Source organism: Lolium rigidum, chromosome 2, assembly GCF_022539505.1.
Source record: "Lolium rigidum isolate FL_2022 chromosome 2, APGP_CSIRO_Lrig_0.1, whole genome shotgun sequence".
In the NCBI taxonomy this organism is placed as follows: domain Eukaryota; kingdom Viridiplantae; phylum Streptophyta; class Magnoliopsida; order Poales; family Poaceae; genus Lolium; species Lolium rigidum.
In genome coordinates, this window is record NC_061509.1 from 260913721 (window position 1) to 260926740 (window position 13020).

At 46.7% G+C, this 13020-nt stretch overlaps 2 protein-coding genes across 3 annotated transcripts; one reads left to right on the top strand and one right to left on the bottom strand.

The window, feature by feature from the left end:
* Positions 1-216: 216 nt before the first annotated feature.
* On the top strand, positions 217-5308 carry LOC124693345 (cyclin-C1-1). Of its 2 annotated transcripts, XM_047226822.1 has the most exons (9): positions 221-327; positions 440-546; positions 2293-2332; positions 2866-2910; positions 3780-3901; positions 4001-4115; positions 4255-4299; positions 4589-4736; positions 4824-5308. In XM_047226822.1, exons 1-9 carry the CDS (start codon positions 296-298, stop codon positions 4941-4943), a joined length of 774 nt encoding a protein of 257 aa, XP_047082778.1. In that variant the 5' UTR covers positions 221-295; the 3' UTR covers positions 4944-5308. The 2 variants fall into 2 exon arrangements, with proteins under 2 accessions (XP_047082777.1, XP_047082778.1); XM_047226821.1 differs by having other exon boundaries at positions 217-327; positions 4589-5308.
* A 292-nt stretch (positions 5309-5600) lies between these two features.
* Positions 5601-12776, bottom strand: LOC124688651 (phosphoribosylformylglycinamidine cyclo-ligase, chloroplastic/mitochondrial-like). Its single transcript, XM_047222300.1, has 8 exons — positions 12458-12776; positions 7167-7261; positions 6985-7086; positions 6824-6883; positions 6367-6539; positions 6117-6228; positions 5867-6025; positions 5601-5762 (listed from the first exon to the last, which is right to left on the bottom strand). Exons 1-8 carry the CDS (start codon positions 12774-12776, stop codon positions 5601-5603), a joined length of 1182 nt encoding a protein of 393 aa, XP_047078256.1.
* Positions 12777-13020: the final 244 nt, after the last annotated feature.

Consider the following 13020-nt stretch of genomic DNA (forward strand, 5'->3'; position numbering starts at 1 on the left):
GAGGTCTGATAACATTGTATCACCTTAATAAACTGACAGTATAATAAAAGTAACCCTTTGTAAAAAAAGAAATAAATTTTTTTTTTGAGGTAAAAAAAAGAAATAATTGGCATGTTCTGGGATTTTCCTACGATGTACGGCCTGTCAGATTGGGCTGCCCGACTTGTGGAATAGGCCTGCCTGCCTGCCTGCCTGCCTGCGCGTCGCGGCGGACCCCGCACCTCCTCTTCCTACTCCGAGCTCAACCCCACCCGATTCCGCCGGCGAGAATCTGCCGGGGAATCGCTGATCCAGGATGGCCGCCAACTTCTGGGCGTCGTCGCACAGGTAAGCCGCCGGCACCCACCCGACCTCGATCAGATTTAGTACGCCTGTGGAGGTTCCGTGAAATTTGAGCTGCTAATCGATGGAGTGTACCGCGATGATTCCGTGCGAGCAGCAAGCAGCTGCTGGACCCGGAGGAGGTGGACGTGGTGCCGGCGGCGGACCGGGAGCGGGGCATCACGCCGGTGGAGTTCCGCCTCGTCAAGATCCACATGTCCTTCCGTGAGCTCCTCGTGCGCCTGCCTCCCCATCATTTTTATCTGCCATCTCTAGTATCTAGGCTGAGGAGATTAGCTTAGATGCGTCCTTACAAATAATAGAATCGACAATAAGCTCGGCCTTGAATGATAGATGTTGATGAAGATGTGGCAACTGGCAACACCGGTTTGGTTTGAAGTTTGTGAACTCCACGGTTTTGGGTGCGGCAACAATCTGACTTGTATGATTTGTAATTAGACCCATGGGCATACTGTGCCATGCACCTTTAGAATTGTGGTCAAACTACAAGGCACCCTGCTGACACTGCCTCGAGCGCAGGTGGGTGAGCTAACGGCTGTGTGCTCTAACCAACGTTCCGCTGCTCGGTTCTGGTGCCATGCACCTTTGTAGCGTATAATTCATTCTAACATAACCGCTGAACAATTATCTACCGATTCTGCTCAAACAAGCTGATAATATGTTACCATCTTTGTTCTTTTTACTAAAAATGGGGATACAAGTTCATATTTATTATTCTGATAGAGAGGTTTTTGGTGACGCAAGCTGTGCATGCTTATTTTTAGTAACCGACACAATCCAAGTTGCATCAGTAGCAATCTAGTATACATGTAAAAAAGAAGTAGCAATCTGGTGTAGGTACTAACTTTGACCCCAGGCACTTGATTCATTTCATTCCAATTGTAGCAGCCATAATATCTGTGGCTAGGTAAATGGCCCAGGAGAAACGGGTCATGCGGCCTGCTTTGGTGAGAGAAGTTAACGAAAATAAGGATGGACTTATTCTTTCTTTGCTTCTTTCTTGCTTTAGTTAACCACACATCGATTCACATACAGAGGTGATCTACCCCTAGGACCACAATCTAATCCAACTAAAAGGAATCCCTAGGAGCTTTATGTAACTAAACTGATAATATGTTACTACCATCTTTGTTTTTTTTACCAGATGGAGATACAAGTCTGTACTTATTCCGCTGGAGAAGTTTTTGGTGATACAAGCTGTGTGCATTGCTTATTCTCAGTAACCGACATAATCCTAGTTACATCAGTCGCTATCTAGCATACATGTAAAAAGAAGTAGCAATCTGGTGTAGGTACTACATTTGACCCCAGGCACTTGATTCATTTCATTCCAACTGTAGCAGCCATAATACCTGTGGCTGGGTAATACACCCAGGAGAAACGGGTCTCAGGGCTTGCTTTGGTGCGAGAAGATAACAAAGTTAAGGATGGACTTATTCTTTAATTGCTTCTTGGTTGCTTGAGATAACCACACAGTGATTCACATATATAGCTGACCTACCCCTAGGACCATAATCTAGTCAAACTAAAAGGAATCCGTAGGAGCTTTATATAATCTCACTGGTATACCTGGGAATCCTTCGTGCCAGACCGCGAAAAGCCCGACGCTAAAAAAACTAGGCCCATGCCAGTCCCGGATAAAAAAACGAAAGCCCGTCAGGCCACGGGCCCCTATTTCGTGTTTTTGGACTACCCAGGCCCAGCCATCGGGCCAACATTTTTAGGCACAGGCCTGGGAATATCAGGATGGGCTGCCCATGGCCAGATATGCTTACTGGCAAGATCTTATCTCGAAATCATGCTAATCCAACTAACAAACAAACTAATCAAACAACTTGCTACGTACTGGAACCTGGATGGGCACATTAACAGTATCTTACTTTACAATTTATTGATATACATTCTGCATTAGTTTTATTCCTTACAAAATAAAGCATTTGATGATTTCAGATATATGGCGGTTGGCCCAGCAGGTGAAAGTTAGGCAAAGGTAAGTGATCTTGTTTTCATTTTCTGACATGTACCTTTGTTTGTAGCTGTGTATGATATCTATGTACTTCAGTGATCAAATAAATAAACCTGTGTGTTTTGCTTTTGGACTGTAATTAGCAAGCTTTCCTTCCGCAGTCATTTTTTTTTTTCAAGTGGCTACCTTTGTATCTAAAGAAGTTATGCATATTGGTAGTTTATTACCTGAAACTCATGCAAATATTTGGTGGTATTTATTCTTTTCCTCATAAAGTTCTTCATGGTAACATTTTTGCGAAGTTTGCTTGAACTCAAACACTGATTTAGTGCTACCAAAGCTAACTAAGAAAAGTAAACAATATCAGTACAATTCCAGTCTCCTTTATCTGTATTCTTTTTTCATCCTAAGGTTGTTGCAGTTTTATTATAAGCCTAACTTGTGACTAATACCATTTAGTTAATGTCTGCTACGGAATGGCTTACTTTTCCACCTTATGGTATGATGTTCATCTTCCACCAGACCTATCTGGCATTAACTCATGATTGTTATTTCAGAGTCATAGCTACTGCGATCACATACTTCAGGCGTGTCTATACAAGGTATGATTCTTTATTTAGTAAGGACACACCACATAGAAGAGTGCCCTTCTTGCCTCTAATGTCGCCGTCTGGATTTGACTATTTATTTACTATCTGAAGAAATGAAAACACAGTATTGTTTAATAGACTGTAAGTTGTTGTGCCACTAAGAAAGCAGGAAGTGTATCCTTATGATGTAAGATGGTCAACTTACAGGCAAGTCAGAACCATATACTGTGATTGTACATTTGTATCTACGAGAACTTGTGTGCTTCACTCAGAACTCTATAGTTCACTTGCCTCATTCATAACTTGGGTGATTGTAGATGTGAGGTTCTCATCAAGTTGCTCCAAGCAGAATTAGTACGATGATGCTAGTGGGGTACTTTTGAAATTCGATTTACAAATATTATACTTCAAGCACCAAACTCGTGTTTCTATTTTCTGTGAACAAAAACTGGACATGAAGCTTCATATTTGAATGCCTATTTCACCAAACGTGACATGATGTAAGATGGTCAACTTACAGGCAAGTCAGAACCACATACTGTGATTGTAGATTTGTGTCTATGAGAACTTGTGTGCTTCACTTAGAACTCTATAGTTCACTTTGCCTCGTTCATAACTTGGGTGATTGTAGATGTGAGGTTCTCATCAAGTTGCTCCAAGCAGAATTAGTGCGATGGTGCTAGTCGGGAACTTTTGAAATTCGATTTACAAATAGTACTATACTTCAAGGACCAAAACTCGCGTTTCTATTCTCTGTGAACAAAAACTGGGCATGAAGCTTCATATATGAATGCCTATTTCTACATAATTTTTTGATCATATAAAGGGTTTTTATTTAATGGAACTTAAGCATTCAGAACTGTGTCTGAATCTATTTACAGAAAGAGCATGACGGAGTATGATCCTCGTTTGGTAGCACCAGCTTGTTTGTATTTGGCATCAAAGGTGGAGGAAAGCACAGTGCAAGCAAGGCTTTTAGTATTTTACATCAAGAAGATGTGTGGTAGGTCTCCTGATCATTCATATTGACGTATGTTTACCTGGAAGGCTGGACGAGCTGCACAGCCTACAATAACCATTAATTTCGTCCTTCAAAATGTAGGTTCTGATGACAAATACAGATTTGAAATCAAAGATATCCTTGAAATGGAAATGAAGCTCCTGGAAGCATTGGACTATTATTTGGTTGTTTACCACCCATACCGTCCTCTTTTACAGTATGACTTTGCTTCCCTATCATCTGAACAGAAATGGCATTTCCACTGAAATAACACTTTATATCTTCCAATTCTGTGAGCTTTGAAACTAACTCCCCTTTGATATTCTACAATGACATTGAGATGTGCCATTTTACAGGTTATTGCAGGATGCTGGCATAACAGATCTGACACAGTTTGCCTGGTAAGCACGTTTCTTGAGGATTGGATGCAATGGAACTTGTAGGCCTTTATAATTTCAGTCACATGGTGTACTGTTTTCTTTTTTTGTGAATGGAAGCTGTTTGTCTTTCATATACAAGAAAATTTGCTTTATTCGCTTTAGTAATATTTGGTGGTGATGAGATAAGTATCTTTTATGAAGAATCATCACATGGACAACAAATTTAAGTGAAATACTTTTTATTATGATTTATGGGTGTACAACTTGACCTATATGGCTATATCTGTCCTAATTAGACACTTACTTACAGGGGCCTTGTCAATGATACTTACAAGATGGATCTTATTCTCATCTACCCTCCATATATGATTGCATTGGCCTGCATATACATTGCAAGCGTTCTTAAAGATAAGGACACGACTTCCTGGTTTGAAGAACTCCGTGCTGACATGAACATTGTAAGTGCTAGATTGATATTTTTCCAATCATTGATGATTTGGCTCTGTCCTTGTATTAATCCATCGACATTCGTTTGCAATACTCAGGTTAAGAATATTTCTATGGAAATCTTGGACTTCTATGACACCTACAAGATTGATCCTAACAGGGGTCTCCAGGAGGACAAGATTGTTCCTGTGATGAACAAGTTGCCATCAAAGGCCTGAAGCCAGGTTTTGCGCCAATTTCGGTATGATCGATTAACCACCTTACACTTCGAGATATTGGGCAAATTCGGAGGGGAGGTTTGCGGAATGCCCCGTGGACTTGGAGGAGGGCGTTAACTTGATAGGCGTAAGTTATTCTGCACGATTGTTATCCCAATGTAGAGGTAGTGTAGTTGATGTGCTTGTAACAGTCTCTTTGTAGTTCATGTGCTTGTAACAGTCTCTTTAACACTTGGATCTGTACTTCCTATATCGTACAAAAAACTAAGGCGGTTTGAGTCCTGTTTGTTGAATTGTTCTTTGAGGCCATACATCATGTAAAGACTGCCTCGGTTTGGTTGTATAACTCTGCATTTGCAGAGTCAGCCACAACACGCCTGATTCCAGAGGATGAGATGATTAAAGGCGGAGCATTGAAAAGAACACAGACCTAAAACTCTGATAAGCAGCCAAGGTCTCTAATAAGAAAATGTCATCACTTTTTATCTGTATAAAGGTTCGTTGAAAAGCATGAAAAAGATTCTCAGCGTTCTCTATTTAGAAAAAAAGAAGTACTCCGTATGTGACTTCTCGAATATAAAAGGCCCACCTAAGATACTTCGGCTGCTTGGCCCACATGGCAAACAAGTTTGAGATGAAAGCTCTCTTGTTACAAGCTCAGACATAGTGAACACCATTGCCCTGGATCACCTCTCCAATGCGATAGGCAGGACTTGCTTCTTCGATAATTCTGTCTGCTGCCTCCTTGCTTACTACAAGGACCATTCCGACGCCCATATTGAACGTTCGCATCATCTCCGAGTCTTCAATCTTTCCAACCTATAAACGTGTACCAAATAATCCAATAACTGAGTATAAGGAAACTGAATCTATTGACCGGGAATGTTCAAGCTTAGTTTGTGTACCAAATAATCCAATATTACCTGTTGAAGCCAATTGAACACAGGTAGCACTTTCCACGATCCAGTAAAGATCTTTGCCCCAAGTCCTTTTGGAAATACTCTCGGGATATTATCGGTGAAGCCACCACCAGTAATATGGGCTAGTCCTTTTACACCACCCTTGCTGATAATCTCAAGCACCTTTTTCATCCAACATGATTGGGTTAACGTTGCAACTTTGGATATAAATAAAACCATGGGAAATAAGAGCTGTTCATCAGGAAAGACTAACCTGCTTAACATAGATGGTAGTTGGTGTCATGAGAGCTTCACCAATGGTAGTTGTTTTGCCATCATTTCCTGGGAGCTGATCACTCAAAGAGAGTCCACTTTTGTCCAATACTCTAGAAATAAGAATCTTTTAAGCTATCATTAACCATAAGCAATTCAAGTAAAAAGAATAAAAATCAAAGGGGTATAATTTGAGCTATGAATCATCTATCTGAGTTTAAGACAAATGCAAATAGATAAATGCAATATACCTTCTAACGAGAGAGAACCCGTTTGAATGAACCCCACTTGAAGGAAGACCAATGAGGATGTCTCCCTCCACAATGTTTTTACCGTCGATGACCTTATCCTTCTCCACAGCACCCACAGCAAAACCACTTAGATCGTATTCACCTTCTGCATAGAATCCAGGCATCTCTGCTGTCTGTCGTAACCAATTACTCAACTGTTAATGCCCTTTTGCATTACATATATAGTTTATTGCAGAAAAGGTGGCTAGTCCATACATAATGTTTCAGGAGAGTGAATACTAATTCTACAATGAAATGAATAGTCGCTAGAAATATTATGGTATTTTCAGTTAAAAGCTGCCCACGCAAATACTCAAAACATTCTGTTGCAGTTACACTAATGTTCATATGGGGGAGATAATTACAAATGACCCAACGAGATTCATTATGTAGAAAGGCTTATCTCAGGAGGTCTTACCTCTCCTCCTTCCAGTCTACAGCCTGCTTGTTTGCATCCATCCACAATTCCATTGATAACCTGTAAAATTTTATTATGCATAGACACCGCTCCAGGAGCGGTGAACAAAATTAGCATAAGCAACAAATGCTATGTTAAGACAGCAACAACATTGACAATACCTTCTCTGCAAGATCAACATCAAGCTTGCTCGTAGCATAGTAATCTGTGAAGGCCAATGGTTTTGCACCTGAAGTTAGGATGTCATTGACACTCATAGCTACCTGCAATAATGAACATGATTGATCCACTCCACGTGATAAATGCAACAAAGAGCACATATATATAGAAATTCATCACATACCAGGTCAATCCCAACTGTATCATGAATACCAGTTTCAAATGCAAGCTTCAGCTTTGTCCCAACACCATCAGTGCTAAGTACAAGGTAATCATCCTCTGTTCAATCCAACCATAGGAAACAAAATTTTATGAATATATGGCATTACACTCCAGCGTCCAACCTCAGTAAACAACAAATACAAGCTGCCTATTATGAAGATATGGGATTAGACAAAAAAATGTTTATGTGTTGTATCTCTAGTAGGCTTCTTATCCTCGTATATTCGCCTCGGAGCTTTAATACGACACACATCGCATTACCCCAATTCTCATCCTCTATCATGATATCAGCCATAAGATCCTAAACCTACCCACCAGAGCTTACGTGTGTCGTGCCATCCTAGGAAGATCGGTCTCCATGGTCTTCGCCAAGGATCCAACCTGTAGCTAGAACTCATCGTGTCAATCAATTTGATGGGCTGTCCCTCAGTATCTTTTTCCTATCATTTGATCGGTGGTTCTCTTTGCCGGTCATTTGACCGACATCTTTAGACGCAACACTAGACGGCTCCTTGTCACAAACTGTGCATCAAGCCCGAACATGCCACCCAAGGGACATCTTCATGCGTCATAGTTGGCTGTTCTCATACAAGTCTTGTTCATTGCCTGTCTATCTTCACTACCATAGATCATGGCGGATTCGACAACACCGCCACGACTCAATTGTGGGTGGCATCGTCAGTAACGGCTGCGCCGTCAGTTCAAGATGATCTACACCACGTGTACCTTGTTCTAATCAACTGAACACGCACACTTTGCCGATCCACCAAACGCCAGTGAGCACGCGCGCACCGGCAATAATCGAGCATCAGGCTGTTGACGGTCTTGGTCCTTGCTACCAGCTATCAAAGTGTCTCTCTAGACGCGGACATTGCTAATAGCCTTTAGTGGCCTCTCCTGTAATTGTACCGACTGAGCTCCAGCTCGGTTGCCTAGGGACATAGTTTTGGCTGCGTTGCCTCTTCACGCCTACCCCGACATCCTTGGATACCATTGCACGCCTCATTACGTGTGGTGTCGCCACCTTCTGTGCATGGTCTTTATCACGATGTCGAAGCGTGGGATCTTTCCTCGCCTACTTCTCCACAGCCGTTGCGCTTCTACATTCAATCTGCATGGCCACTTCAGGTTGTTATTGCTCTGCTGACTACACATTCATCTATTTGCACTACAACTTTGTCATCGACGTAATCGCCTTGTCCCTAACTACACCTTTTTCCGGCTATCATGGCCCTCCTTCTTCGCTATACACACCATACTTGTCCTGGAGTCCTCTGCTAGCCTCTCCGACATGGCGCAAGATTTGTGATGGTCCGCTTCTGCGCGCACTTGATGGCTGCAACACCAATAATGCGATACTTCTTCCCCAACATTTTCTGGAACTTGGAAACCCTGATGTAGCTCATTGTTTACGACGACTTCGACAACATTTTCTTTGGCATCTACACACTCAATGAATGCTTCCATTGAGTCCCCATTTTTGTCACCAACGCTTCCCTGTGTCACACGGTTACCTCAACATTGGTAACCAACCATGGCATATCAGCCACTATGTTCCCTCGCATGGCTACCTCGACTGCATGCTCGTCCCACACTCTTAGCTACCTTGTGCCTTCTAATAACTATGTGTATGCATCGATTACATGAAATTAGGTAGGAATTGTTTCCATCTTATCTCTGGGAGACTGGGACGGTTTCTTGTCTTCTATATATACTTGTCCAGAAGCATACCAATACGGACACACGTCACATTAGGCCAATTCTTAAATCTAAACTAAAACCAGGACAAGAATTATGGAACGGAAAGAGTACTAGTTTTTTTTTACAACCTGGCAGAATCTGACCAAAGCCAAGGTAACAAATTTGGAACGGAGAGAATTAAGAACCAAGAAGAGTCTATTTCTTCACACAGGCTTCTCCCTCGTGACAACTTTTTAAACATAAGGCCTAAGCCCAGCTTTAAATTAATAAAGCCACAACAACAGATAACCATACATCCGAGTCTGAGACCTAACACACATAAGTAGCACCACCCACCGCTCGCTACAAGACTGAGACCTACTACACCATTACCCAGATCACATCACAACGGGGCAACCCACCCCCAAACATACACCGATACAAGCTAGAAGACTAGAATGGATGGATGTGCCCTCCAGGTCCTCTTCCTCGCGTGTAGCCTTCTAGGCTCGTCCAGAGCCCCGTCCAGCAAGTCCCTCTCCGCCTGTCTGGCCAATGCCCGCCAGCGCCTACGGTTTGTCGTTGATGATGATGGCCTCGAGGTTCTTCTCGCTCGCCCTCCTCTGCGCCTTCTCCATGACCGGCGTCGTACCCTTGCATCTCGCACTCTTGCGTGTCGCCGTGACCCCGACCGCCTTCTTCTTCCTTGCATACGGGATCGTCGGCGTGCGCTTAGCCTGCGGAGTCGGGGCCTCCTGGGTGACCACCTTCCGCAGGTCCGGGAATGCAACCGACCTCTCCCCCTCACACACCGCCGGCTGCACCTCCGCCATCACTTCCTGAGGCTATCCCTCCGGCCCCGTCAGACTCACACCCACCCTCGCAACCTTGGCAGGTGGCCCCACCGGCGGCTGGCTGTCTGCCACCCATGTCGCCAGCGGGTCTGTCACCTGGGAGCCGTCCTCCATCGAGATAAGGGACTCCGCCCCCTCCTGTTCCGCCCCAAGCCCGACCGCCGCTAGCATCGCCATGGTTAGACACAACTGCAACTCCGGGTTAGAGCTGAATTGGTTGAAGGAAATCGGCAGGTTGGGTCCCTCCCAGATTCGCCCCGCTACCAGAGCGCACTTCGTCCCTGCCGCCTGCTTCCCGGTGGACTTGGCTCCCTCAGCCACGATCGTCCCCACGTGCCCATTGTCCGGAGCCCCATGCTGGTCCCCTTCCTTCCTTCTCCTGTGTTTGTTCCACTCATTGTCTGTGGATCCCTTGTCCGAGAAAACCTCATCCTCGCCGTCCTTGTCCTGCCTCGGCGGTGGGGGAGGCGGCGCACCCGACCCTCCACCCAACCCACCCCTCGGGCCACTCTCAGCCTGCACACCAACGGTTAAACCCTCACCATTGACGAAGACTTGTACCAAACCCTTTATCCTCTCAGGGTACCGACACTGGAACCGCACCCGGACCGGCTCCGACTCCCACTTCTGCAACGAAAGGTCATCGACATCAATGGCTCGCCCCACCATCGCGAAGGCAGCCATGAGCCTCTCTCGCTCGAGTAGGTCCTCTGGGACCCCCATCAGCTGGACCCACGCCGACGGTAGCAACAGAGACGGCTTCGGAGAACAGAAGGCCTCCCAGATCTCTGTCTCGGTCTTGCACAGCGGCAGGTAGAGCTTGCCGCTGCCCGTGCACATCCTGAGGGTCTTCCTAGTTGGGAACACCACCGAGAACTCTGTCTCCGAGACGCTCTTGACTTGCCAATCCCAGAGCTCATCAACCAAGTGCTTGAGTTCCTCTGACAATTGTTCCTCCGAGAGAGGTACCGTGTTAAACTTGATTACCGCCGAGAAGACTACGCCTTTCCTCTGCCCAGACCTCAGCGGCTCAACGTCAATGTTGAAGAAGCCTCCCCCGGTAATGGCATGTCCCATGGTCTGGAGCTTGAACGACCTACCCCTGGTCGGGCAGCAAGCCGAGGAGTGCCCCTCGCCGCTGCACAGCACGCACAAAGGCTCATACGTGCACACAGATTGGAAGTGTCCACCCCTACCACACTTAAAACACTCGCCGCCAGCTGGGGCCCTGCCCGCTGCGAACCGACATTGGCCTTGTTTTTCGTCTGCGACGGCCCTGCCGCGCCCCCCGGCAACTTGCCGCGGTACCTCTGCACCTGGCGTTGGCCTTGGTCCGCCATCACTACCTCGGCAAAGGATCTCACCAGCGGCGGCAACTTGCACCGGGGGCGGAGAAGACGGTGCGGCGGCGCGGACGGGTCGGACAGCCTTTGTCGCACCTCACTCCGCCTCGCTCTAAACCCTAACTCTGGGATCCGTCGAGCCCGCAGGCATCCAAAGCCAAACGAAGCGCCTTCGACGGGTTGGGCCGACCGTCCCATCAACCACCCCTGGCGACCTAGGCCGAGAGATAGGCCCCGCCTCCACCACCACAGTAGCTGCCTGGGCGGGCCCTGGACACGGCCCAACAAGACACCCCTCCACAGCCAGCGGCCCAGGCCCACAGCCACGGACCGTCCCGAGGACGACCAGCGCCCTGGCGAACATCGCGCCGCCACCGGCCGCTCCGCCGCCGCCATACGCACGACAGCAGACGCAGCCGTCCCCGTCGCCTCCACTCCAGCCACCTGCCGAGCGGAAGCCGCGGCCATCGATCTCGGGGACCACGAGTCTCCCAACCTCGCGAAGCGCGGCGCCGTCGCACCCCCCCGACCTGGAACCCCTTCCTTCGAGCGCAGACACCGCACGCCGCTGGTGCCGAAGGGAGCCCCCAAGCTCCTCCGCGCGCTGGACGAAACCGCCAAGGGTCGCCGCCGGTGGCCGGCTCCGCGAGCTCCCCTCGTGACAACTCTGTATCTAAGCATACAACGCATACTGTATCTAGGAACTGACGAAGTTGAAAGAGTCAGCCCGGCAAAATAAACGCATGTGAACCGTAAGGAACTCATAGACGCACTTGACACTCTTTGTCGCGGCTAACTCACCCACAGCCTTTATTGTTTTTCATTTCTTCTATTAGGAAACACAAAGGACTAAAAGGATCCTACATCATAGCCGTACCCAAGCTACTGGTACGCGTGCTGGCCGACCTGACGCTAGGAACTCCACGACTCACACTACATGCATCAGTAAGGAAAAGCTTTTGCCATTGTGGTCTAACTAGCTTGGACCAGGTACAACAGACACGTGCAGATATGACATATCTAACATTCTAACTAAGTAGCTAACTAACTGCAGACATCAAGGTCGCATGTAGCAGCTACACTGGACTAATTCCTTCGTACGGCTGAGTGATATATAAGACAATATGTGAGTAACAACATCATGCTACACCTCTGTAACACGTCTAAAATATGATGTGAACTACTACTACTCCTATAATAATACACCAAACGATCCTAACAACAAGATTTGTTCCAACAAGAACAACTCCCTCGGTCCAATGAAAATTTGTCAAAATAGGTACGGACGTATGAAGTACGGAGTACATCAAACGCTCTTTCTAAACAAAAGGCGGCAGAATTAAGAGATAAAGTGAGCAATGACGACAGAATCATACTGTAGGCTAAGAGACCGCCGAAGCCGCCTATCCAGGGGGCCATCTTGCGGATGCGGCGCACGAGCTCGGTGCCAGCGTCGATGTCCACACCGGCATCCTTGTAAGTCATGCCGTCCTCCTCGGTGCCAGCGTCGATGTCCACACCGGCATCCTTGTCAGTCATGCCGTCCTCCTCGGTGGAGCTGGAACAAGCCACGGCAACGCGCCGCTTGCCTGATGGAAGGCCGACGCGCTGCGGTCGGAGAGGGCCCCGGCGGTGCGTTGCCGCCGGGGAGGCCACCGGCGAGCGAAGGAGGTGGAGGATGCGGTCGGCTGTCATGATGGGGCGCCGACGGTTTAGGTTTAGGGTTTTCTTTTCTGGCTTCGCGCTGCCGGGATTACAGGACCAACAGAACATAAATTTGACGGCTTTACTTCTTTTTTTACGGTCCTGTCATTAGTTGGGCCACACTATTCGTTTTGACCTTATTTGAGCAACTCCAACATCATGTGCATCTCTTATATCTCCCCCTGTATGTATATTTGTCTTCAATTTTTTTTTCATAGTTGCCCAAAACACATTC